General features: G+C 56.1%; 2 protein-coding genes across 2 annotated transcripts; both read right to left on the bottom strand.

Moving 5' to 3' along the window:
- Window positions 1-20,074: 20,074 nt before the first annotated feature.
- Window positions 20,075-21,024, bottom strand: LOC103646256 (zinc finger CCCH domain-containing protein 22). Its single transcript, XM_008670987.3, has 2 exons — window positions 20,352-21,024; window positions 20,075-20,253 (listed from the first exon to the last, which is right to left on the bottom strand). Exons 1-2 carry the CDS (start codon window positions 20,602-20,604, stop codon window positions 20,075-20,077), a joined length of 432 nt encoding a protein of 143 aa, XP_008669209.1. The 5' UTR covers window positions 20,605-21,024.
- A 1,156-nt stretch (window positions 21,025-22,180) lies between these two features.
- On the bottom strand, window positions 22,181-24,300 carry LOC109944492 (MICAL-like protein 1). Its single transcript, XM_020549279.1, has 2 exons — window positions 23,489-24,300; window positions 22,181-23,398 (listed from the first exon to the last, which is right to left on the bottom strand). Exons 1-2 carry the CDS (start codon window positions 24,026-24,028, stop codon window positions 23,366-23,368), a joined length of 573 nt encoding a protein of 190 aa, XP_020404868.1. The 5' UTR covers window positions 24,029-24,300; the 3' UTR covers window positions 22,181-23,365.
- Between the last annotated feature and the right edge of the window lie 1,289 nt (window positions 24,301-25,589).

Raw genomic sequence — 25,589 nt, 5'->3', positions numbered from 1 at the left:
ATTCTATGCGAAGCAGACCCGCCTGCCCGCTCAGGCTCTGCAGACGATACCCATCACTTGGCCCTTTGCTGTATGGGGGCTGGACCTCGTCGGTCCCTTGCAGAAGGCGCCCGGGGGCTACACGCACCTGCTGGTCGCCATCGACAAATTCTCCAAGTGGATCGAGGTCCGACCCCTGAACAGCATCAGGTCCGAGCAGGCGGTGGCGTTCTTCACCAACATCATCCATCGCTTCGGGGTCCCAAACTCCATCATCACCAACAACGGTACCCAGTTCACCGGCAAAAAATTCTTGGATTTTTGCGAAGATCACCACATCCGGGTGGACTGGGCCGCCGTGGCTCATCTCATGTCGAATGGGCAAGTGGAGCGTGCCAACGGCATGATTGTACAAGGGCTCAAGCCTCGGATTTACAACGACCTCAACAAGTTCGGCAAGCGATGGATGAAGGAACTGCCCTCGGTGATCTGGAGCCTGAGGACAACGCCAAGCCGAGCCACGGGTTTCACGCCGTTCTTCCTGGTCTACGGGGCCGAGGCCATCTTGCCCACTGACCTAGAATACGGCTCCCCGAGGACGAGGGCCTACAACGATCAAAGCAACCAAGCTAGCCGAGAAGAATCGCTGGACCAGCTGGAAGAGGCTCGAGACAAGGCCTTACTACACTCGACGCGGTACCAGCAGTCCCTGCGACGCTACCACGCCCGAGGGGTCCGGTCCCGAGACCTCCAGGTGGGCGATCTGGTGCTTCGGCTGCGGCAAGACGCCCGTGGGAGGCACAAGCTCACGCCCCCCTGGGAGGGGCCATTCGTCATCGCCAAAGTCCTGAAGCCCGGAACATACAAGCTGGCCAACAATCAAGGCGAGGTCTACGACAACGCTTGGAACATCAAACAGCTACGTCGCTTCTACCCTTAAGATGTTTTCAAGTTGTTCATATACCCCGCGCCTACGCAAAAAGTTTAGTCATCAAGGAAGGGTCGGCCTCGCCTCGGCAAAGCCCGACCCTCCCTCGGGGGCTAAAAGGGGGGAGACCCCCTCTGCGTCGAATTTTTCCTCGAAAAAAAAGATCTCTTTTCAGCAGAATTCCTTTCGTGCTTTTTGACTACTTCGAAAAGCGGATCCTGGAAACGACGGAGTACACGTAAGCAGCCAAGGCTGACCGAGCCGAGGGACTCCTACGCCTCCGGGATACGGATACCTCACTCATCACCTTCTGCGATAAGTAACTCGCGTTCGGATAAAGCGACTCCGTGGACCGAACAAGTCTTCACGTTCGGAAGGTCTTCTGCCAAAGCGGGCCTTCAAGCTTTCTCGACTAAGTCGGAGACAGGGCCTCATGGACGGGTGAAAGTACGCGTAAGCGGCAAGGCCGACCGAGCCAAGGGACTCCTACGCCTCCGGGATACGGATACCTCACTCATCACCTTCCGCGAGAAGCAACTCTCGCCCGCACAAACATCCATGTTACCGACAAAAAAGTCCAGATGCTCGGAATAAGAGGAAAAGAGACGCAGCTTTACAAGCGCGGCGAGGGTGTGTTTTCTGGCCTCAGCGGCCGCAGAAGGCACACGCTACAAGACAATCTGATCCTGCAGGCTCGGGTCTTCACGCTGAAGGGGGCCGTAGCACCCTCGGCATCGACGACGTCTTCAGCAAGGTCCGACCCAGCCTCGGACGGCGACGCGATCCGGAGACTTCTCCAGGAATCCGGCCCGAGCAGGCGGCTCAGCCGGTTACCCCTGGGGCCTTGACCGACCATCTTCCAAGGGCGCCAGCCCGACCCGAGGCCTCGGCTGATCGACTCCGGCGTCGGCTCCGCTGACGGACAACCCGGCTAGGCTCCGGCCAACCAGGTTCCCATTTTCGAGCCAACTCCGCCTCTGTTCGTACTGATATCGCTACCCCCGGCCTCGGCTCATCGAAGAGCGGCCGAGGGGTCTCTTTAACTAAGCTGGAGGAGCCTCAGACAACAAGGCCGATCGAGCCGAGGGATTCCTACGCCTCCGGGATACGGATACCTCACTCGTCACCTTGACACGGGGCGACTCATGCTTGGTGAAGCGGTTCAGATAATCAACAGGCGAGACTTAGTGCTCGAAAATGAGGAAAAAACACGGCTCCGTGCCGAAATTACATACATGTTCAGGCCTCGACAGCCACGATGAACAAAAACACTGGCAATCAAAATGCCATTACAAACGGAACTCCGGTTCCCCTCCGCGGGTACGAACAACCCCACTTCATAGGGGAAGGCTTGCGGAGCAACAGAAGACTGACGAGCGGCTCGCCGCCGCCCGTTCTGACTACGACGACAACGACCCCCGCTCCGGATCGCCGAGCCGCAGCAGTTCAGGCCTCAGGGTAGGCGCTGCTGCAATCTTGCCCTCGCCCACGCCGACGCTCGAGGGGCGAGGACAAGTACGGAGAACCGGAGGCCCGGGGCGCGGATGGTGGCGGTGACCCCGTCGGCGATGGGGACTTCTCGAGCCGCCTCCGCCTCGGCGCTGATGGCGGGGGCCACCAGCCCCCCGGCAGATCCCCACTCAAATCCTCCCAGACGAGTGGGGCACCGGCCTCTGCGCGAGGGCGCCATCCCAGTGCAAAAGCAGGGCCACCCCAGAACACGAACGCCGCCCTAGCAGCGCGCGGCATCGTGGGTGGCACTCCCGTGCACACGGCGCGGCAGCCGGAGGGGCCGCCGGGAGCCCAGCCGACGACTCCGACACGCTGGAGGTGACGACGCCCGCCGTCGATCAGCCCCACGTTGTCTAAGTCTGCGCCACCCGCAGGGCCAGTGAGCGCCTCCTCCCTCGAACGCCGCGGGAGAGGGTGACCCGCAGACCCGCGCGGGAGGTAGAGCGCCGGCTCAGCCTGGCCCCCACCCCAGCGAGGATGATGAACATCCTTGAAGCTGAGGGTGGGACCAAGATCGCAGCCCGGCTTGCTCTTCCCCACCCAGGAACTGGTGGTCACCATCTTGGGTGACCGCCGGCGTGGGGGTGCGGCCGGGCCGGCTGATGAAAATCCTTGAAGCCGAACGATGGCTGAAAGGTACCAACTCCCACGGAGTTGTGTTCCTCCAACGAGGAGGCGGAAAGACGGCGGGTACCCCCCATCCGGGGGCTTGGAAGATGGAAAGACACGACGCATGAGGGAGGAAGAAGACATGGTTGCCTTCCGAAAGGGGTCGCCCTCCTTTTAAAGGCAACTCTCCCTACGTGCGCCCCCAAACGCCGCGGGCTGAGTCTTCTCCAACACGCTCCAAGGCCCACCCCTGCGACTCGGGGGCTGGGTCCCGCATGTCATGCAAACCGGCTCAGAGCAGAAGAAGCCAAACCGCCGCGCACGGTGCACACAACCGCCCAGCGGTTACAAGCGACTCCCCACTTTTGCCCAGACCAACGGGCGGAAGGGGCGAACAGCCGTGCAGGCGGCATGCAACCGCGCCAGGTGGACGCGCTTCTCCGACTTCTGACACGCCAGCTTGGAGGCCCAGGCCCACGCGTCACGCAACCAGCGCGCCAGTTGCTCCATGCACGCAACTGCGCCGCCACTTGTGCCACCGTCGCACCTCTTCGGTTGCGGAGCCTATGTCGCGACTCGAGGCGACCCAGCGCACGACCCAGCGGCGCCAGCCTGGCGCGACGGTCAATGCGGCCGAAAGTGGGCCGGCAGTAATGACGGTGGCAGGCGGGCGGGAGCAGCAGTCACGTCGTCAGCCAGGCTCACGTCCCATCCAGGGACAGCAAGAGAGCCTCCTCCCACGGCGTGAAGACGGTGCGCCCGTGATCCGTTCCTCGAACGGCTCGCGCACGCGCAACGGCCGCCCCGCCAACCACTCGCCCCGTCGCATTAACTTCGCGGCGGGACAGGCGGCGCCACTGGCAGGAGAAGCGGGCGACGCTTCGCCTTCGCCGTAATAACCGCGCCAAAAAAGGTACGCCACGTCGTTCGATTTCGTATCCTTTTCCTTTTTTCCTCTTTCTCTATCTCTTGCAACAGGGACCGGGAAAGGGGGATACCCCGAAAAGGATCCTTCTCTGTGAAGGAACCGGGCTCCGAGCCCCCCTACTGATCAGAGGTTCGAAGGCTGGCCCTCCGAAGGGTTCAACAGTCGCCTCAGATCGTGTGGGCCCGACACCCACTACTGGTCAGGGGTTCGAAGGCCAGCCCCCCGAAGGGCTCCATGGCTGCCTCAGGCTACTCGGGCTCCGCGCCCATTACTGATCAGAGGTTCGAAGGCTGGCCCCCGAAGGGTTCACAGTCGCCTCAGACGCCGAGCGAGGGATGACCAGGGGTACGTTCGATACATAACCAAGGCTCGGGCTGCGCTCTCGAGGTACCCTAGGACATTTCCTAGACCAGCGGGAGCGATCTTGTAACGGAATCCCATCGGAGGGAGGCATCGAGCCCTCGGACCCCGTCGCCAGGGGACCGGGTCCGGCAGATCACCCGCAGGTACTTTTGGGCGTGCCTCTGGGCCCCTAGCCGATCCCCAACGAATGGGGCACGGACGCCCACTCGGATTACCCGCTTGCAGCTCGCCGGAGACACCATGTTCGGTGCCCATCGAGGGTAACATGGCGCACTCCCCCCCTCCTCCTTGCGGAAAGGCGACGTAGGGGCGTATGTAAAAAGTCGAGTATGTCCCAGATCGCCCTCTCGCCCTGTGCGAGGCTCGGGGGCTGCTCTCGCGAACCCGGCTCCGGCCGAACCGTTGACAGCGTCAACATACCAGCCCGAGAACTTGGGCCCCGACCGTGCACCCGGGCTACGGCCAGTTCGCATGAGGGAACGACCAGACCAGCCGAAGCGTTACGCAAGGCATTAAGACCTCGAAGGATTGAAACCACTCCTCCGAGGCCTCGGGGGCTACACCCGGCGGGTGCGCTCGCGCGCACCCACCGGAACAAAATGCAACCGAGAAAGGCTGGTCCCCTTGCAAAAAAGTGCGACGAAAGCCTCCAAGCGAGTGCTAACACTCCCTTCGAGGCTCGGGGGCTACTGTCGGGGACCATAATTAGGGGTACCCTCAAGACGCCTAATTCTCAGCTGGTAACCCCCATCAGCATAAAGCTGCAGAGGCCTGATGGGTGCGATTAAGTCAGGGATCAATCCATACGAGTGACTCGATCACGCTTCACCCGAGCCTAGCCTCGGACAAGGGCAGCCGACCTCGAGGGACTTCCGTCTCGCCCGAGGCCCCCCTTTTACGGCGGACACATCTCCGGCTCGCCCAAGGCCTTGGCTTCGCTAAGAAGCAACCCTGACTAAATCGCCGCACCGACTGACCGAGTTGCAGGAGCATTTAACGCAAAGGTGGCCTGACACCTCTATCCTGATGCGCGCCCCCCCGCAGAGCCGAAGTGACCGCCGTCACTCCGCCGCACCACTGACCGGTCTGACAGAAGGACAGCGCCGCCTGCGCCGCTCCGACTGCAGTGCCACTCGACAGAGTGAGTCTGACAGGCAGTCAGGCCTTGCCAAAGGCGCCATAGGAAACTCCGCTCCGCCCGACCCCAGGGCTCGGACTCGGGCTAAGACCCGGAAGACGGCGAACTTCGCTCCGCCCGACCCCAGGGCTCGGACTCGGGCTAAGACCCAGAAGACGGCGAACTCCGCTCCGACCGACCCCAGGGCTCGGACTCGGGCTAAGACCTGGAAGACGGCGAGCTCCGCTCCACCCGACCCCAGGGCTCGGACTCGGGCTAAGACCTGGAAGACGGCGAACTCCGCTCCGCCCGACCCCAGGGCTCGGACTCGGGCTAAGACCCGGAAGACGGCGAACTCCGCTCCGCCCGACCCCAGGGCTCGGACTCGGGCTAAGACCCGGAAGACGGCGAACTCCGCTCCGCCCGACCCCAGGGCTCGGACTCGGGCTAAGACCCGGAAGACGGCGAACTCCGCTCCGCCCGACCCCAGGGCTCGGACTCGGGCTCGGCCCCGGAAGACGACGAACTCCGCCTCGCCCGACCCCAGGGCTCGGACTCCGCCCTGGCCTCTGCCGAACGACTTCCGCCTCGCCCGACCCAGGGGCTCGGGCTCGGCCTCGGCCACGGAAGACAGACTCGACCTCGGCTTCAGAGGAGCCCCCACGTCGCCCGACCTAGGGCACAGGCCCGCCACGTCAACAGGGAGCGCCATCATCATCCTACCCCGAGCCGACTCGGGTCATGGAGAACAAGACCGGTGTCCCATCTGGCTAGCTCCGCCAGATAGGCAATGATGGCGCCCCACAAGCTCTGTGACGACGGCGGCTCTCAGCTCTCTTACGGAAGCAGGTGGACGTCAGCAAGGACTCGACCGCTCCGACAGCTGTCCCTCCGCCAGGCTCCATTGCTCCTCCGACTGCCACGACATCACGCCAGCATGGTGCCAAGATCTCTCCGGCTGCCACATTGGCATGTACTTAGGGCGCTAGCTCTCCCTCCGCTAGACACGTAGCACTCTGCTACACCCCCCATTGTACACCTGGACCCTCTCCTTACGACTATAAAAGGAAGGACCAGGGCCTTCTTAGAGAAGGTTGGCCGCGCGGGACCGAGGACGGGACAGGCACTCTCTTGGGGCCGCTCGCTTCCCTCACCCGCGTGGACGCTTGTAACCCCCCTACTGCAAGCGCACCCGACCTGGGCGCGGGACGAACACGAAGGCCGCGGGATCTCCACCTCTCTCACGCCCGTCTCCGGCCACCTCGCCTCTCCCCCCTTCGCGCTCGCCCACGCGCTCGACCCATCTGGGCTGGGGCACGCAACACACTCACTCGTCGGCTTAGGGACCCCCCAGTCTCGAAACGCCGACAGCCTCCGACCTCCTTTCCGACCTTGAAACGACATTCCGGTGTCTCAAGGTGAAAGGCGTAAAGCTCAATCCCGAGAAGTGCGTCTTCGGGGTCCCCCGAGGCATGCTCTTGGGGTTCATCGTCTCCGAGCGGGGCATTGAGGCCAACCCGGAGAAAATTGCGGCCATCACCAACATGGGGCCCATCAAGGACTTGAAAGGCGTACAGAGGGTCACGGGATGCCTTGCGGCTCTGAGCTGTTTCATCTCGCGCCTCGGCGAAAGAGGCCTGCCTCTGTACCGCCTCTTAAGAAAGGCAGAGTGCTTCACTTGGACCCCTGAGGTCGAGGAAGCCCTCGGGAACCTGAAGGCGCTCCTCACGAACGCGCCCATCTTGGTGCCCCTCGCTGCCAGAGAAGCCCTCTTGATCTACGTCGCCGCTAGCACTCAGGTGGTCAGCGTCGCGATCGTGGTTGAGAGACGAGAAGAGGGGCATGCATTGCCCATCCAGAGACCAGTCTACTTCATCAGTGAGGTACTGTCCAAGATCAAGATCCGCTACCCACAAATTCAGAAGCTGCTGTACGCGGTGATCCTGACGCGGCGGAAGTTGCGACACTACTTCGAGTCTCATCCGGTGACTGTGGTGTCATCCTTCCCCCTAGGGGAGATCATCCAGTGCCGAGAGGCCTCGGGTAGGATTGCAAAGTGGGCGGTGGAAATCATGGGCGAGACAATCTCGTTCGCCCCTCGGAAGGCCATCAAGTCCCAAGTCTTGGCGGACTTTCTGGCTGAATGGGTCGATACCCAACTCCCAACAGCTCCGATCCAACCGGAACTCTGGACCATGTTTTTCGATGGGTCGCTGATGAAGACAGGGGCAGGCGCGGGCCTGCTCTTCATCTCGCCCCTCGGGAAGCACCTACGCTACGTGCTACGCCTCCACTTCCCGGCGTCCAACAATGTGGCCGAGTACGAGGCTCTGGTCAACGGGTTGCGCATCGCCATCGAGCTAGGGGTCCGACGCCTCGACGCTCGCGGTGACTCGCAGCTCGTCATCGACCAAGTCATGAAGAACTCCCACTGCCGCGACCCGAAGATGGAAGCCTACTGCGATGAGGTTCGGCCTGGAAGACAAGTTCTACGGGCTCGAGCTCAACCACATCGCCCGACGATACAACGAGACTACGGACGAGCTGGCTAAGATAGCCTCGGGGCGGACGACGGTTCCCCCGGACGTCTTCTCCCGAGACCTGCATCAACCCTCCATCAAGACCGACGACGCGCGTGAACCCGAGAAAGCCTCGGTTCAGCCCGGGGCACCCTCGGCCCAGCCCGAGGCATCCTCGGCTCAGCTCGAGACACCCTTGGCTCAGCCCGAGGCACCCTCGGCTCGGCCCGAGGCACCCTCGGCCCCCGAGGGTGAGGCACTGCACGTCGAGGAGGAGCGAGGTCACGCCTAATCGAAACTGGCAGACCCCGTACCTACAATATCTCCACCGAGGAGAGCTACCCCTCGACCGAGCTGAAGCTCGGCGGTTGGCGCGGCGCGCCAAGTCGTTCGTCTTGCTGGGGGACGAGAAGGAGCTCTACCACCGTAGCCCCTCAGGCGTCCTCCAGCGATGCATATCCATCGCCGAAGGCCAGGAGCTCTTACAAGAAATACACTCGGGGGCTTGCAGCCATCACGCAGCGCCTCGAGCCCTTGTTGGAAACGCCTTCCGACAAGGTTTCTACTGGCCGACCGCGGTGGCCGACGCCACTAGAATTGTCCGCACCTGCGAAGGGTGTCAGTTCTATGCGAGGCAGACACACTTGCCTGCTCAGGCCCTGCAGACGATACCCATCACCTGGCCATTTGCTGTGTGGGGGCTAGACCTCGTCGGCTCCTTGCAGAAGGCACCCGGGGGCTACACGCACCTGCTGGTCGCCATCGACAAATTCTCCAAGTGGATCGAGGTCCGACCCCTAAACAGCATCAGGTCCGAACAGGCGGTGGCGTTCTTCACCAACATCATCCATCGCTTTGGGGTCCCGAACTCCATCATCACCGACAACGGCACCCAGTTAACCGGCAGAAAGTTCCTGGACTTCTGCGAGGATCACCACATCCGGGTGGACTGGGCCGTCGTGGCTCACCCCATGACGAATGGGCAAGTAGAGCGTGCCAACGGCATGATTCTGCAAGAACTCAAGCCGCGGATCTACAACGACCTCAACAAGTTCGGCAAGCGATGGATGAAGGAGCTCCCCTCGGTGGTCTGGAGTCTGAGGACAACGCCGAGCCGAGCCACGGGTTTCACACCGTTCTTTCTAGTCTATGGGGCCGAGGCCATCTTGCCCACAGACTTAGAATACGGTTCCCCGAGGACGAGGGCCTACAACGACCAAAGCAATCGAGCTAACCGAGAAGACTCACTGGACCAGCTGGAAGAGGCTCGGGACATGGCCCTACTACACTCGGCACGGTATCAGCAGTCCCTGCGACGCTACCACGCCCGAGGGGTTCGGTCCCGAGACCTCCAGGTGGGCGACTTGGTGCTTCGGCTGCGACAAGACGCCCGAGGGCGGCACAAGCTCACGCCTCCCTTGGAGGGGCCGTTCGTCATCGCCAAGGTTCTGAAGCCCGGGACGTACAAGCTGGCCAACAGTCAAGGCGAGGTCTACAGCAACGCTTGGAACATCCGACAACTACGTCGCTTCTACCCTTAAGATGCTTTCAAGTCATTCATACACCTCGTTCACACACGAAGCCTAACCATCAAGGAAGGGTCAGCCTTACCTCTGCAAAGCCCGACCCTCCCTCGGGGGCTAGAAGGGGGGAACCCCCTCTGCGTCAAAATTTTCCTTGAAAAAAGTCTTCCATCAAAAAGGCTTATGCATTCCCCGGCTATATTAGTAGCAGGACCCCAAGAAGCGAATGAGGGCGCATGTAAGAGGCAAGGCCGACCGAGCCGAGGGACTCCTACGCCTCTGGGATACGGATACCTCACTCGTCACCTACCACGAAAAATGACTCTTACTTGGGCAAGCCACCCTGCTACTGACGAACGGGGCTAGATACGCAAAACGGAAGGAAAAGGAGCACAACCTTATACTACGATAATAAAGTGTTCGGGCCTCAGCGGCCGCAAAAGACACATATGCATTCAAAGAAAACTGCTCCGACAGAGTCAGGCGTCGCCCGGAGAAGGAGCCGCGCCCTCGGCTTCGTCCCCACCCTCGACAAGGTCCGCCCCGGCCTCGGACGACGACGCAAGCGGGAGGATCTCTGCCTCGAAGGTGGTTGCCAGCACCGCGCTCGGGCCCGTGGCGGCCGCGTCGAGCCTCTGGACTTCGGCCAGAGCGGCTTCATCTTCGTCGGGGAGGCAATACCCCTCGCTGACCCGCTCAAGATCCACGACATTGTGGGAAGCAAGCACGACGAAGGCCCGCCTGACGCCGTGATGTAGCGCCTCGCGGAGTCTGCCACGCGCATGGTCACCCAAGGCCTGCAGGCGACTTTGAGGGGAGCTTCCCGAGGGGACGTCGTCGAAGCCAAAGACCCTGCAGAAAGCCGAGATGGCATCGGACATGGCCGCGTGGTCGGCCTCCCTTTGCTCGGCCGCCTGAGCAAGCGCCTTGGTTGACTTATCAAGGGCAGACTCGAGCTCTGTGAACAGCCAAAGCGCAAGACCTCAAACACAAGCTGAGGAACCAAGCTGAAACAAAAACTTAAAACAGCCAAGACATACCTCCGGCTCGGGCACGCTGCTCCGAGGATGCGGCTTAGGCCACGGCTAGGTCTGCTGCAAGGGCTTTGGCCCGGCTTTCGGCCTCGGCGGCCCGGCCCCGAGATTGATCCCGCTCGCCGGTGACCTAGTCAAGCTCCGACTGCCGCCGCTGCACCTCTGCGCGTGCCGCTGCTGCCTCTTCTCCCAGATCGGCACAGAGCAACCGAAGGTCTGCCACCTCGGCGCTCTGTTGGGAGAGGCACGCGGTAGCCCCGGCAAGCGTGGTCCTCAGGGACCGCAGCGAACCCCAGACATCGACCTCGCGGCGGATGAACGACGACTTGGCGGCGCTCAGATCCGTCAGATCCTGAGGGAAGGAAGCGGGGCATCACAAAGAACGCCTTGATCACGAGAAAGGTATGCCTGAAATCATTACCTGGAGAATCTTGGGAACGTCCCTGCAAAAGACCTCCAAGGATGACCGGAGCGACCCCACCGTTGCCTCGGCACACTCACGGAGCTCGTCCCAAGACTGCTCCTCCCGCTCATCGTCAAGAACGAAGAGGGGATCCAAGGCCCCACGGGTCCGGAACCGAAGCAACTGGCGCCGCCCCTTGGAACTCTATCGCGTGGGGACAAGGCTGCCGCTCGACGGGACAGGTCGCGGTCCCGCGCCCCCCTTCTCCGAGGCACCAAGTAGCGACGCCTCGGCCATCTCAGCGGCGGCGACGACGGGTCGCTCCACGGCCAGGACGTCGACGGCCTCGGCAGCAGCCGGCGCCAACGCCGGCAGCATGTCCGGTGGGCCCGAGACCACGGCCGCACCAGCAACCTCCCCCCAGCGCGACGGCTGCCTCGACAGAAGAGCCAGCCTCGGGAGCTCGTTCCACGGCAACTGGTGCCGCCTGAGCCCCCCGCTGTGGGGCGTCTTGCGAGGAGGCCAGCTGGCCGGTGAGGCCCGGCGCGGCACTAGCTGCGGAAGCCGACGCCGTCTTGAGGACCTTCCGGGGAGCCAGATCGGTCGGACCGTGACTCCGCTTGCTAAGGAGAAAAGGAAAATCAGGGGCGGGACATACGAAGGAGGAGCCAGGACGAAGATATCCTAAGATACTTACCCACTCCGGGCCATAATCAACCGTGCCTGTGGGGAGGTCTCTCGAACCTCGACCCCCGAAGGTACCCCCGAGGTCTGCCTCGCTGCCAGCTTCGGTACCATCCTCGCCTTGGGTGCCCGAGGCGCCCGAGAGACGGACTGCCCAGGCGCAGCCACGACAACCTGATGATCGCCCTCCTGCGCAGCCGGCACGAGCGACGGCTCTCGGAAAACAGGCAGCTTGGCCTGACTCCCCTGGGTCACCTCAACTTTCCTGGCTGGGGGGTCACGTACCCCCTCGGTCTGCCCCCGCTCTTCGGACCGGGACCCCGACGTCCCGGCCCCGGATACCGACGACACCATCCCGCTCGGGGGCTGGCTTGACGACCCCTGGCCCGGCCTCAGATCTGGGCTGAGGCCAAGGCGGGCAGCCATATCGTCGTCTTCGTCATCGTCTTCATCGTCGTCGTCGTCAGGCGTCTCCGGCGACAGCTCCCTCGGGAGCCCATCCCTCTCCTGCCAACGATGGAGCCTTTCCAAGGCGTCCCGAGCCCGCGTCCGCTCGCGGGCCCGAGCCTTCTTCGCGTCCTTTTTCTCCTTCCTCTTCTCCGCGGCAACCCTCCGCGTAGCTCGGTCCACCGCTTTCTCCGGGACCGGTGGCCGGGAAGGCTTGTGACACGCTACCTCCTGGAGACAGACGAAAAGTCTCGGCTGTGAGAACCAAGGGCAATCCAACGCAAGGAGAAAGAAGGAGCGGACACTCACCAGGGACACACACCCGCGACCGGGACGCATCAAGGGCTGGGAAAGGGCGCCAGCATCCGGTTTCCCCAACGTGACAGCTACCCGCCTATGGAGGTCGTCGACGGGAAGGGGATCCGAAGACATCCACAAACCCTCCAAGTCGGCCTCCGGCATCATCTCCCAAAGCGGCAACCGCCGCTCCGTCAAGGGAAGCACCCTCCCGCGATGAATGGCGGCAACCACTCCCGCAACGGTGAGCCCTCCTTTCTGCAACTCCTCCAGGGCCTTCAGAAGGGGTTGGAGATTCTTCTGTCTGTCGTGCGGGGTCCCATAGCGCTAGACATCGGCGGCAACGGTCACCACTCGCTGAGAAAACGAAGGGAGCCTCCCGTCGTCATTTTGGAGATAGAACCACCGGCGCTGCCACCCTTTGTTCGAGGACGCAAGGATGGCGGGAATATACTGCGGCGCCCGCGCCTGCCTCAGCTGGAGGATGCAACCACTGGCCTGCACTACCGTGCGGACCCCTCTCTCCCCCGTCGGCGAAGCAAAAAGCTCCGCAGAGAAGAAATGAGTCCACAGGTCCCAGTGAGGGTCAATCCCCAAGTACCCTTCACAAACCGCCGCGAAGATGGCGGCTTGCGAGATGGAGTTGGGGCTGAGGTTGTGCAGCTCCACCCCGTAGACATGCAGAATCGCCCGCATAAAACGGCTTGCTGGCACTCCGAACCCCCGCTCGTGAAAGGAGATGAAGCTCACGACATACCCCGGCGGCGGGGACGGGGCGGCTCCGCTCGGGGGAGGCTTCCACTCCGGCTGCGAGTCACCGGAGAGAGGACGAAGTAAACCCTCAGCAACAAGGGCATCCAGGTCATCCACCATGACGGTGGAGAAGGGCCACGGGTCGTGCGGTGGAACAATGGTCACCCGGTCGGCCATCACCAAACAGAAGAGGTGGCGGCGGAAAGGACTAGGTGACCGGTTTCCTTTCTCTGGCTATTCCCTCGGGTTGCGAAAACCTAAGAGGGAGGCAAGTAGCAAGAGTAAAAAACCGTCACCGGTCCCTCTCCCGAATATATAAAGACCCAGGCGAGACCCGTTCAACACTTCGCCCGAACCCGCCGCAGGATTCAAAACTCAAAGCGAAACGCCCGTTCCTCGAACGGCTCGCGCACGCGCAATGGCTGCCCCGCGAACCACTCGTCCCGTCGCATTAACTCTGCGGCGGGACAGGCGGCACCTTTGGCAGGAGAAGCGGGCGACGTTTCGCCTTTGCCATAATAACCGCGTCAAAAAAGGTGCGCCACGTCATTCGATTTCGTATCCTTTTACTTTTCCTCTTTCTCTCTCTTACAACAGGGATCGGGAAAGGGGATACCTCGAAAGGGATCCTTCTCCGTGAAGGAAACAGGCCCCGAGCCCCCCTACTGATCAGAGGTTCGAAGGCTGGCCCCTCAGAGGGGTTCAACAGCCGCCTCAGAGCGCTCGGGCTCCTCGCCCACTACTGGTCAGAGGTTCGAAGGCCGGCCCCTCGAAAGGGTTCAACGGCCGCCTCAGGCCACTCGGGCTCCACACCCATTACTGATCAGGGGTTCGTAGGTTGGCCCTCGAAAGGGTTCGACAGTCGCCTCAGACGCAGAGCGAGGGATGACCCTGGGTACGTTCGATACATAACCAAGGCTCGGGCTACGCTCCCGAGGTACCCTAGGACATTTCCGAGACCAACGGGAACGATTTTGTAACGGAATCCCATCAGAGGGAGGCATCGAGCCCTCGGACCCCGTCAAAAGGGGACCGGGTCCGGCAAATCACCCGCAGGTACTTTTGGAGCACGCCTCCGGGCCTCTAGCCGACCCCTAACAAATAGGGCACGGGCGTCCACTTGGATTACCCGTTAGCAGCTCACTGGAGACACCATGTTCGACGCCCTCCGAGGGCAACATGGCGCTTTCCCCCCCTCCTCCTTGCGGAAAGGCGACGCAGGGGCGTATGTAAAAAAGTCGAGTCTGTCCTTGACCGTCCTCTCGCTCTGTGCGGAGGCTCGGGGGCTGCTCTCGCAAACCCGGCTCCGGCCAAACCGTTGACAGCGTCAACATACCAGCCCGAGAACTTGGGACCCGACCGTGCACCCGGGCTACGGCCAGCTCGCATGAGGGAACAACCAGACCGGCCGAAGCATCGCGAAACACATTAAGACCTCGAAGGAGTCAAACCACTCCTCCGAGGCCTCGGGGGCTACACCCGGCGGGTGCGCTCGCGCGCACCCACCGGAACAAAACGCCACCGAGAAAGGCCGGTCCCCTTGCAAAAAAGTGCGACAAAAGCCTCCAAGCGAGTATTAACACTCCCTTTGAGGCTCGGGGGCTACTGTCGGGGACCATAATTAGGGGTACCCCCAAGACTCCTAAATCTCAGCTGGTAACCCCCATCAGCACAAAGCTGCAAAGGCCTGATGGGTGCGATTAAATCAAGGCTCGGTCCACTCAAGGACACGATCTCGCCTCGCCCGAGCCCAGTCTCGGGCAAGGGCAGCCGACCCCGAAGGATCTACGTCTCGCCCGAGGGCCCCCTCAAGCAACGGACACACCTTCGGCTCGCCCGAGGTGCGGTCTTCGCCTAGAAGCAACCTTGGCCAAATCGCCACGACGACCGACCGTATCACAGGAGCATTTAATGCAAAGGTGGCCTGACACCTTATCTTGACGCGCGCCCTTCAGTCGACAGAGCCGAAGTGACCGCAGTCACTTCGCCGCTCCACTGACCAGTCTGACAAGAAGACAGCGCCGCCCGCGTCGCTCCGACTGCTGTGCCACTCGACAGAGTGAGGCTGACAGCGGCCAAGTCCGACCTCAGGCGCCATAGGAAGCTCCGCCTCGCCCGACCCAGGGCTCGGACTCGGGCTCGGCCCCAGAAGACGACGAACTCCGCCTCGCCCGACCCAGGGCTCGGACTCGGCCTCGGCCCCGGAAGACGACGAACTCCGCCTCGCCCGACCCAGGGCTCGGACTCGACCTCGGCCTCAGCCGACGATCTCCGCCTTGCCCGACCCAGGGGCTCGGACTCGACCTCGGCCTCGGAAGACAGACTCGACCTCGACCTCGGAGGAGCCTCCGCCTCGCCCAACCCAGGGCTCGGACCGACCACGTCACAGGATGCGCCATCATTACCCTACCCCAAGCTAACTCAGGCAACGGGGAACAAGACCGGCGTCCCATCTGGCTCGCCCCGGTAAACAAGTAATGATGGCGCCCCGCATGCTCCATGACGACGGCAGCTCTCAGCCCCCTTACGGAAGCAAGGAGACGTCAGCAAGGACTCGACAGCCCCGACAGCTGTCCTTCCGCCAGGCTCCAGCGCTCCTCCGACGGCCACGACACCACACGAATAGGGTGTCAAAACCTCTCCGGCTGCCACGACGACATGTACTTAGGGCACTAGCTCTTCTCTGCTAGACACGTTAGCACACTGCTACACCTCCCATTGTACACCTGGACCCTCTCCTTACGCCTATAAAAGGAAGGTCCAGGGCCCTCTTACAGAGGGTTGGCCGCGCGGGGAAGGACGGGACGGCGCGCGTAAGCCTCTCGCTCCCTCCCGCGCGGACGCTTGTAACCCCCTACTGCAAGCGCACCCGACCTGGGCGCGGGACAAACACGAAGGCCGCAGGTTTCCCCTTTTACGCCTGCCTCCCTCCGGCTTTTCCCCCCTTCGCGCTCTGTCTCGCGCCGACCCATCTGGGCTGGGGCACGCGGCGACAATTTACTCGTCGGTCCAGGGAACCCCGAGGTCGAAACGCCGACAATCATTTCCCCCCTCTGTCTTGTTGTTGGTCATGTCTTCCGGTCTCAGTGATATATTGTCGATGTTCTAGATTGTCTTATCGGTCCTAAAATAATCTCCACGAGCTTTTTCCTAATGGGTGTTGAGAGGTTTATCTAGTAAATAATGTGATTGACTTAAGACATGCCAGATTTTAATGTCATGTGATTTGAATTTTTCGGCGCTAGTACTATCTCTACTATATTTAAGTATGACTTTCTTCGTGTGTCGCCTCCTGCGAGCGGAGTGAACGAATAAATTTCTTTTTGCACGCGGAATGTTCAAGTACTTGACTTTTATCAACGTAACTCATGTCTATTTGTGTTATATAAAATAGATATATATTATATGTATATATACTAATAATTTTAAAAAATAATCATGCTCATTTAAATAAGATCTACCTATATGATATAGAAACCGTAACAATGTACGGATAATTAACTAGCGTGAGTATATATTGTCACTGTCACTTCAAATGTGTAATCTTTTTTTGTGGTTGTGTCCGCGTGACGCTGGAGGGGCAAATAATCTCTTCTAGTGCGTCAGACGTGTGGTCTGAGTTCCGTATAGTGACGTGGTCTGAGTTCCGTATGTTGACAACAGATACGCCCGGAGGGAACGGTCTATCCGCACGCCGAAGTCTCTGTCGGCTATCGCTCGCTAGCTGTCCTCTGTTGGACCCGCTGCTTTCCTCATGTTCATTCCCCACTGTTTTCCTTTGGCGCAGGTCATTCCAAGTTTGATACATCTTATCTTTTTTCTTTTCTCTCTCTCTCTCTCTCTCTCTCTCTCTCTCTCTCTCTCTCTCTCTCTCTCTCTCTCTCTCTCTCTCTCTTCTCCTTCACTTTTCTATTCTTTTTTAGTTGCAAACCGAATTTACTTATGTAAAAGTTGTGCTGGAAAAAGTTATGTTGAGAAAATATTGTAATGAATTTAGTTTGGGCTAAAAAAGGTCATGGGTTTGTGTCAAAAATCAAAATCCCTTCCTGCTCATGATTGTAACAAAACATCCGTTACAAGTAACATATAAAGCGCTCTCGTTTTCCTACTTTAGTGGATGCAGCCAGCTATCGAGACGCAGTAAGTACTTTGCCCACATTAAATCGTTGGCAGCAGCATGACCGGGTTGCCTGCTAGGGATGGCAACGGGCACATTTTACCCGCGTGCCCGCGGGTAAAAACCCTATAGGGTGCGGGTTTGGGTGTGAGTTTGTACCCGCGGGTACGGGTGCGGGTTTGATTCTCAACCCGACGGGTTTTTTCTCGCGGGTATGAAAATGTTATACCCGTGCCCGCAAACCCGCGTACCCGCAATGGATATATATATATATATATATATATATATATATATATATATATATATATATATATATATACATATATATATATATATATATATATATATATATTTGTGTGTGTGTGTATATGTAATTTTATATGTGTGTATATTATATATATACATATTTGTATATGTATAGTTATATGTGTGTATAAATATATGTATATATAGATGATATATGTATAAATATATGTGTATAATTATGTGCCCGCGGGTTTGTGGCACCCGCGGGTCGCGGGTATGGGTAGCATATTGTACCCGTCGCGGGTAACGGGTACGGGTGCGGGTTTAATATTAAACCCGCGGAGGCGGGTTTGAAAACCATCTACCCGCGGGTTTCAAACCCGTTGCCATCCCTATTGCCTGCCCGTGAATGGTTTAAGGGTGGTTGTTTGAATCTCGTTGTCTGAGAAAATGAAGGCGTGGGTGTTAGATTCTACGGTGCTTAGGGTCGATTCCTAAGCTTCTAAAATACCAATTCGTAACTGAAAAATCTCGATGACGAATAGATCTGTTCTACGGAGAGGAATAGGGTAACATACATTCGTTGTTGTTGTTGGAGAGTTGCCGCTGTCGTCGGCGTCACCTCCGTTGCCCTGTGGAGGAACAACATGCATCGGATCCGAGCCGCTGTGGGTTGTCGTGCTTCCAGACACTATGACGCTTAGACGATGGGACCTTTGTGAGGATTAGGGTTTCGAAATGAGGTACTAGTGTTAGTCTTTTCTACGACCTCTTAATCTTTTATGTAGCGTTGTGTAACCGGTGGTTCCAACAAAGGTCAGCGTGGGCCCCCCAATTAAGGGTCCGTTTAAGGAGATAGATAGTTGGATTTAGCTTAATCCGGTCACTCACCCAACAGTGGGCACCATAGCTGATTAATAGAGGGCAGTCATTTTGATTGAGGTCCAAGCAAAAGCATTCAGCAGCAGGTATCTCGATTCTGGTAGTCGGCAGGATAAGCAGTAGCTGCTGCGTAGTCAGGCAGCAATTTGATCAAGGATACTGACCTGAACAGGCAGCTTGTAAAGCAAACACGCCGTCTGTAGCAATTTGATCTTGCTACAGAACAGTGAAAAGACCATGTGACCGATAAATTCTTGCTTCCTCAGTTTCAAATTACAACTCGTTTTGTTTTGTTTTGTTCCTAGATACATTTCGTTTACTAAATGTATAGCAAAAGGCCACATAGTTCTAGAGGAGCTAAAACATTCAATGATTTGAAAATGGATTACGAAACAGACATGATAAATCATCCAGCTTCCTCACTCCTCCAAAGTTGATTAATAACGTTTCCTGATGTCTCCTTCGTCCTCCTCAGGCACTAGGTTAGGTTTTTCGTCTGTAGCGATACCAGGCTTCTCCCGTCCCGGCGACGTAACGTAGGTACACGGTACACTGGTAAGGAGATGGTTGTTGCCCTTTTGGTCAGTCGACTGGTCGTCGTCTGACGGACGTCGGCAGCTTAGTGCAAGTTGCTCGCATCGCATCATCCGCTGCCGCGTGCGGCGTCTCTACACGTCACACTAAGGGCCCAGGTGTAGTTGGTTGCATTGTGTTTTATGAGTATCACTCCTCTGCATTGTGTTTTATGAGTACAGTAAAAGAGATAAAGGAATTATACATGGGTTTCAGTTAATTATTTATTATCATACTAGGTGGGTGTCCGTGCGTTGCAACGGAGACATATAATACATAAGATACCGTGATATTATATGTCCCCGTTGCAACACATGGGCACTCACCTAGTATATATATACTTATATCTGGCGATAATATTGCATATGCCGCCGTTTTCTTAATCAAGGCTAATGGCATCTTCTCCTCTTGTGGTTTAGTAGAACTATCCACTAAAAAGGTAGGGACTAAAAGAACAAAAGAAAGTGGGAGCTAACACTATGCTGACACTCAATTCTCTCTTTTTTTCCTATATATCCATCATCACTTTTCCTTGGCTTCTAGTATTCGTGTCACAACCACAAGCAGCGAAAGGAGAAGGGGGGAAATTAGAGAGAAAGGGCAGGACGATTAGTAAAGCAAAACAAAAAAATATGTTATTTGAGAAGCAGCCTAGTCGGAATAAAGAGGGCCGTTAGTGCTTACTATGATTAGGCTGGGGTATCACTCGCTTCCAATGCTGAACTTTACATCCCCATGGCTCCGTGATCGGAGGACAGCCTGCTCATTGCATTCGGAGAGAATCATTTCACTCGTGGATGACAGAATGTTCACGGACATAATCGGCGCCACGGAAAAGTAGAGTAGAGGCCTTTCCAACGCACCCGCGCATGGGGAAGAAGTAGGAGCTGGGCGAAGGGATTTCCAGCGCAAGGGGGCGGAGATGGTTACTGCCGCCGTCGATCTTGCTCCCAACAAGGGACGCGGTGTTCTCAGGCTCCGTGGCGGCGAAACTGTCGTGCACGAGCGCGGCAGACTTGGTAGGGGACGCAAATGGGCTGTCCGGCAAGTTGTGATCTCCACTGTTGACATGGAACAGGCAACGATCAGGTTTTGACATGCTCAAATGTTGTTGAACTTTCTAGAACTGATTAATATCAATATACATATAGGATCATGATTCATGAAAGGCAAGCGGAATCATAACTAACAAGGAAGAAGAATGATGAAATGGGTTGTTTAATCCACCTTTGGTCGCTATCAGCGGCGTCAGGGCTCGCCTCGCAAGCAGATTCTTCCTTATCGCCACCGTTGAGCTTCCCCTCCAGAGCAAACCCACTGCTCAGCTTGAGCTGCTCTCCTGTCATCGGCCAAGGAATCACATTGATCAGTAATATTTGAGATATGGTTTGGTTTACCTAAGTGACCAACGAACGCGTGCTCCTCCGCGACACATACCGGACTCTAGTGGCGACTCGACTGCCATGGTGCTCAAAGGATGGCTGGACGCGAAGGCATTGGCAACTGGTGTTGGCAGTGTCGATGCCGCTGCTGTTGTCGCAGCTGCGCGAGCCTTGAGGTCGAGCAGCTGGAGACCCATGAGGCGGCGGCTCTGGAGCTCAATGGCGTGATGAAGTTCGGCAGCCTGCTGCTGCTCCTCCAGCTTCCGGCGCAAGAGCAGCTCGTTGGCGCTGTTCGAATGCTGCAGCATCCTCGCGCCTGACAATCACCACAACAAAACCAAAACCATACCCAGGTATCAGCGACTGGAGAACACATACAGGGTAGTTCGCGCAACTCTGCACTGTCATCGTAAGCCGATAGGCAAATACAACACTCCTGGACAGATAAAGTGAGCAAAGATCACATAAACATTAATTCACGCACAGTACATATTGAACAAAATGGTGTGTGCATCTTTCTGCTCTAACATAGGTTGGCAGCACTGCAATAGATAGCTCATTCAAAGCAAAACCAAATTAATGGGATTGCATAATAATGATGGCAGAAAATCAGTCTTTACATGTTAACATGGCAGTTCACATAATATATATCAGTACCAAGTGTACAACAAATAAATGGTACAATACATCGGAATCTTTGCGATGCAGGCCAAACAAAGCTCAAATAGACATTGATTCCTAAAAGGAAAATCAGAATTCTTCTAGTTCCAGACTATGGGGTAGGACTCTACCTAGCAAGAAGAGACAATGCAAGTGCAAAAGTACCAGTATCCTGTACAATGCTGCTTAGTTTAGCCTATTACATAGAGGCATGCAAGTGCAAGATCAACAATGTCTGTATAAATATTTCTCAATAGCTCAAATGCTCAATATGACATAAGTCAAGAAGTATTCAAGGCAAGGCAAACCTTCTTCTCTGAGAGTATCTTTGGTTGCTTGCAAAAGTCTAGTGTATCTGGAAGGTCCATATACATCCCTTTGAAGAACATGCAAATATAGGATAGAAAGCTTGGTTAGAAACAATATTTATCCACGCTGAATAATCAGTTATCTTCTAACTCAGTTCAACTTACCATTTCTGCTTGTAGCCTAGGATAGCCAATTCATTGAAAATATATCCAGGGACCAGGGGTGCATGGTGCACATCCGAGGATCAAAATAGGGATTGCAATTTCTAAAGTGGGGGGGGATCATTTTACCTGTGCCCTACTGTTGTCGTTGGCTGCTTCTGCCCACCTGCATGGTGCCCCCTGTTGGCCGTTGACGTGCAGCACCCGGTGGCCAGTGCTTCACGACGGTAGCCTCCACCGAAACAGACAAAGACAGTTCGCAGAGAACAGGCATTAGAACAGACAACAGACATCAGAATGGACAACAGGCAAGGCATTAGACAGAGCACTCCCAACAGGCAAGGCATCAGAACAGACAAAGTATTAGAACAGACAAGGCATTAGAACAGACAAGGCATTAGAACAGTGCACCATCCTCGAATGTGGACGCCTACGATACAAACATAAGGAGGAGTAGAGATAGGATGACAACTAAGCGATTATGCTTCAGATTTGCATAACAAATCTATGGCTCAAATATATTTCTCAAACACACAGTATATGTGTATAATCTAGACAAAGGGACCTAGAAGTTACCTTGATCTAAAGGGAACCTTTGACATTATCCACAACTTCAGGACCATCAATGTGTCACAGTAGCGTACATGAGTTTTGAATCCAATGGCCTTCTTAAGTAACCTCCTAGTTCTTTGTAGCCGTCCCATAGTACCTCTCCTACTACTCAGAGAGAAGCATACATAGTAGATATGCCCCTATTTAAGTATGTGTGCAGGTGGGCATGCGGCTAACACAGATATTCCCCTTATCTCAGTGTGCACGGTGACAGGCACCTTTCAGAGTTCTGGAAGGCTCCTGTGTTCTGCAACGCCGTGGCCTGCGCGAACGCGCCGACAATACACATTGCGATGACGATGGAAACCACATACCTGTGGGGCTCCTTCACCAGAGTCTTCTTCGTGCTCTGCCACACCACCTATTTGGAGTTTGTTGCCTTCCACTTCATCGCCTTCTCGCCTCCACGGCGCGTCGCCGGCTTAGTCCCAGCAAGTGGCGACAATCTACGAGAAAAGAAAGGTGCAAGATCAGGGAAACTTGGGCATGAAGAATTAGCGGCCTCCATCAAGCAGCAGATGCGTTGCAATCTACATGAAAGTCTTGGCTATTACTTAAGAATGACATCTATACTTTCTATCCAAGTTTGACAAGGTACAAATAAAAGAATGATAAAAAATTAAAATTAAAATTGTACAGAGGTGCAATATGTTAGAAAATGAGCACTTGGGTAGCAAGAATTTGTAATCTGCATTACCTGTCAAAACAACAAATCAATGGTCATCCTCATCAGGGTTGGGGCATTCCTTTGTCAGCACTTTTGGTGATTCATACTGAAAAGGGAGGAAATGCATCCAGTTTAAAAGGTATAGAAGATGCTGCATTATCCAACACCCTCCTTAGTACAGTAGAAGCTGATGTTAGTCATTGTACCTAAATGTAATAGCACAATTAGAAAAAAGAAAATAACATGGTTAATCCTTAAGAATATATTATCAGAGCATAATACCATTTCCTCTGGTGATGAGTAGTCTCTAGGTCCAGTGAGGTCAAGACAACTTCTTAATTCTCTGTATGGCCTACACTTTTCAGATTTTGGTATAGATCCAGCAATTCCGATGCACAAACAAACAGTAGAAAAAGAGGGACGGCGGCTCGGCAAAAGAATTTGAATGGGCTCATCAGATCCAGATCATCATACCATAAAACAAATGGAGCAAATAAAACTTGCCATAAATTGGCAAGGGATTATGTAAAGAATGCGAGAACATTCAGATTATTCGGACTCCACAAATTCGCCATCTACATAGAGGAGAGAGGACACAGGAAGGGGATACCTTGACCAACCGAGAAGGAAGTAGAGACGCTTCCCCCCATAATTAATTGATCAGCAATTTCCAGAGCTGAAACCGAAATCGCACTCAGTATCTAAATTTCACTTGATGAACCTTAATCGCACTCAGTATCCCACATACTTGTGCTCGAACTCGTGGAGGAGGCGGCACCCGGCGCAGGCGGTCCAGAAGGTCCCAGGGGCAGGAGCGGTGAGCGCCTCGTAGGCCTTGGTGGCGCGACCGAGTGCCTCCTCGGCGGCGGCAGCAACGGAGGGGTAGGCGTCTGCGGTGGTGGCGTCGAGGCCGACGCGGAGGGACTTGATGAGCGACTTGAAGTGGCGGCAGAGCTCGGAGACGGAGAGCGGCGAGGCATCGGGGTCGTCGGGCTCGGGCAGCAGCAGCGCAGCGTGGTGGGAGGAGGCGTCGGCGAGGAGCACGTTGGCGGCGGTGGACACCACTAGGGCGCGCGGGGAGGTCGGGTACAGGCGGGTGGCGCGGAGGGCGTACCTGGGCGCGAAGGGCGTGCCTGCCCGTGGAGAGCTCCGACTCGGCCAGTGCCAGGAGGCGGTCGGCCTCGGCCACGGATTCAGGCCCCGATGGCACGGTGGCGATGGGTTCGCCGGCCATCTGTGGGGAAGGGGGACTGGGAAGGCGGGACTCTTCAATGGATAGTGGACGCCGATGATGGGGCGAGGAGAGTGGATCGCGCCTTCCATGTTGAGCTGGGGCTCGGTCGCACCTTCCACGGCCTTCCATGGGGAGCCAGGGCAAGGTCATCGCGGTGGGGCAAGAGACCGTTGATTGCGGGAGGCCATAGAGAGTAGACCGCGCCTTCCCTGGAGAGTTGGGTGCAGAGGTCACACCTTCCATGGAGAGCCGGGGCTAGATCGGCATGGTAAGGCGAGGACGCGTTGATTGCTGGAGGAGACTACGGAAGGACGCAGCGAGAGAGACGCAGCGCGAGGGACGGATCGGCGTAGGGAGGCGGGGACCTCGGGAACCTTCCAAGCTGGGATAGATGGCAGAACCGTGCACCGTTTGTTGTGGACGTCTACACTAAGAACTTATGTATTTTATTATCATATATGTATATAGAAAGGGAAAGAAGAGGAATGGAGGAATGAATCACAATCTAAATGTTTCTTCACGATTCATTTGATTTCTTAATTAGTTTTAGCTCAGAATAAATAAAAATAGAGTTCGACCATAATAGATACTCCCTCCGTTTCTTTTTATTTGTCGCTAGATAGTGTAAAATTGCACTATCCAGCGACAAATAAAAAGAAACGGAGGGAGTATCTATCATTAAATTTTATAATGTGAAATTTAGAGTTGTTACTATCTCTGCTCACGACATGGACATATAATATAAGAGGATGGGAGATCTTTCACGTACGAGGAGTTCGTGTTTGACTAGCGACATACTCTCTCCAATATATTTGGACAAGATGGTGAGATCATTCCGTACAAGACATTTGTAACACTCCCCTTGATCAAATCCACCTCTGACATCAATGATTAGTATTAGTCCCCAAAAAATCCTATATAACAAAGTGAGCAATAATATTGGTAGATATGCCATTAAAAACTTCTTTAAAGCTCAATAGAAAAAAACATATAGCATATGATGTTTATTGTCTCATTGTAATTTATATTTAAAACATTTTTAAAGAAAACTCATGTAATTTATAGTTTAGAGAGCAATATATGTCTTTGACACCCCTTAAAGACCCCGTGGAGAAAAAAAAGAAATATGGCAGAGTCTCTCTCTCTAGTTAGTAGTGATGGGGTGGAAAGGGGTTTTGAGTCGCTCTTGCTGGGGATAGAGTCGGCGTCGAGAGTGCCATCTCAACGTTGAACGGTTGTTACGATGGCCTAACACTGATTGGTGTCAGACCAAAGCTCGACGGTATACACATATTCGATGCACATGCACCAATGGTTTCGATGCCAGTAATGGTGATGGTGTCTTTGTGGGTGGCGGCGGTGCCAATGATACTGATATCGCCAGTTCCGATTAGAGTACAATGACCTCTATGTCACAAAAGGCATTACGACGTCTTACAAGGCGTCCTCTAACACGTATCTGCAGGCCATAGAGTCGGTGTTCGCCATGAATGATTGAATGCAATGATCCAGGCGCTCCCAAGGAGATCACAGGAGGAAACCCATTGAATCTAATAATGAACTAATTGTACGCACTGCAGAGGGAACAGTGGTATTTTATCCTAACTACCAATCGCAGAATATGAGCCACGGAACTACGGAAGGAATAAA

Source organism: Zea mays, chromosome 2, assembly GCF_902167145.1.
Source record: "Zea mays cultivar B73 chromosome 2, Zm-B73-REFERENCE-NAM-5.0, whole genome shotgun sequence".
NCBI lineage: Eukaryota > Viridiplantae > Streptophyta > Magnoliopsida > Poales > Poaceae > Zea > Zea mays.
This window is presented reverse-complemented; position numbering and strand designations above follow the sequence as displayed.

Coding starts and splice junctions, on each gene's coding strand:
- LOC103646256 (XM_008670987.3), bottom strand. CDS start 20,604: ATGCTGCAGCATTCGAACAGCGCCAACGAGCTGCTCTTGCGCCGGAAG. Junction 20,254..20,351: donor CGAGTCGCCACTAGAGTCCG/GTATGTGTCGCG, acceptor GGCCGATGACAG/GAGAGCAGCTCAAGCTGAGC.
- LOC109944492 (XM_020549279.1), bottom strand. CDS start 24,028: ATGGAAGGCGCGATCCACTCTCCTCGCCCCATCATCGGCGTCCACTAT. Junction 23,399..23,488: donor GGACCTTCTGGACCGCCTGC/GCCGGGTGCCGC, acceptor TTAGATACTGAG/TGCGATTTCGGTTTCAGCTC.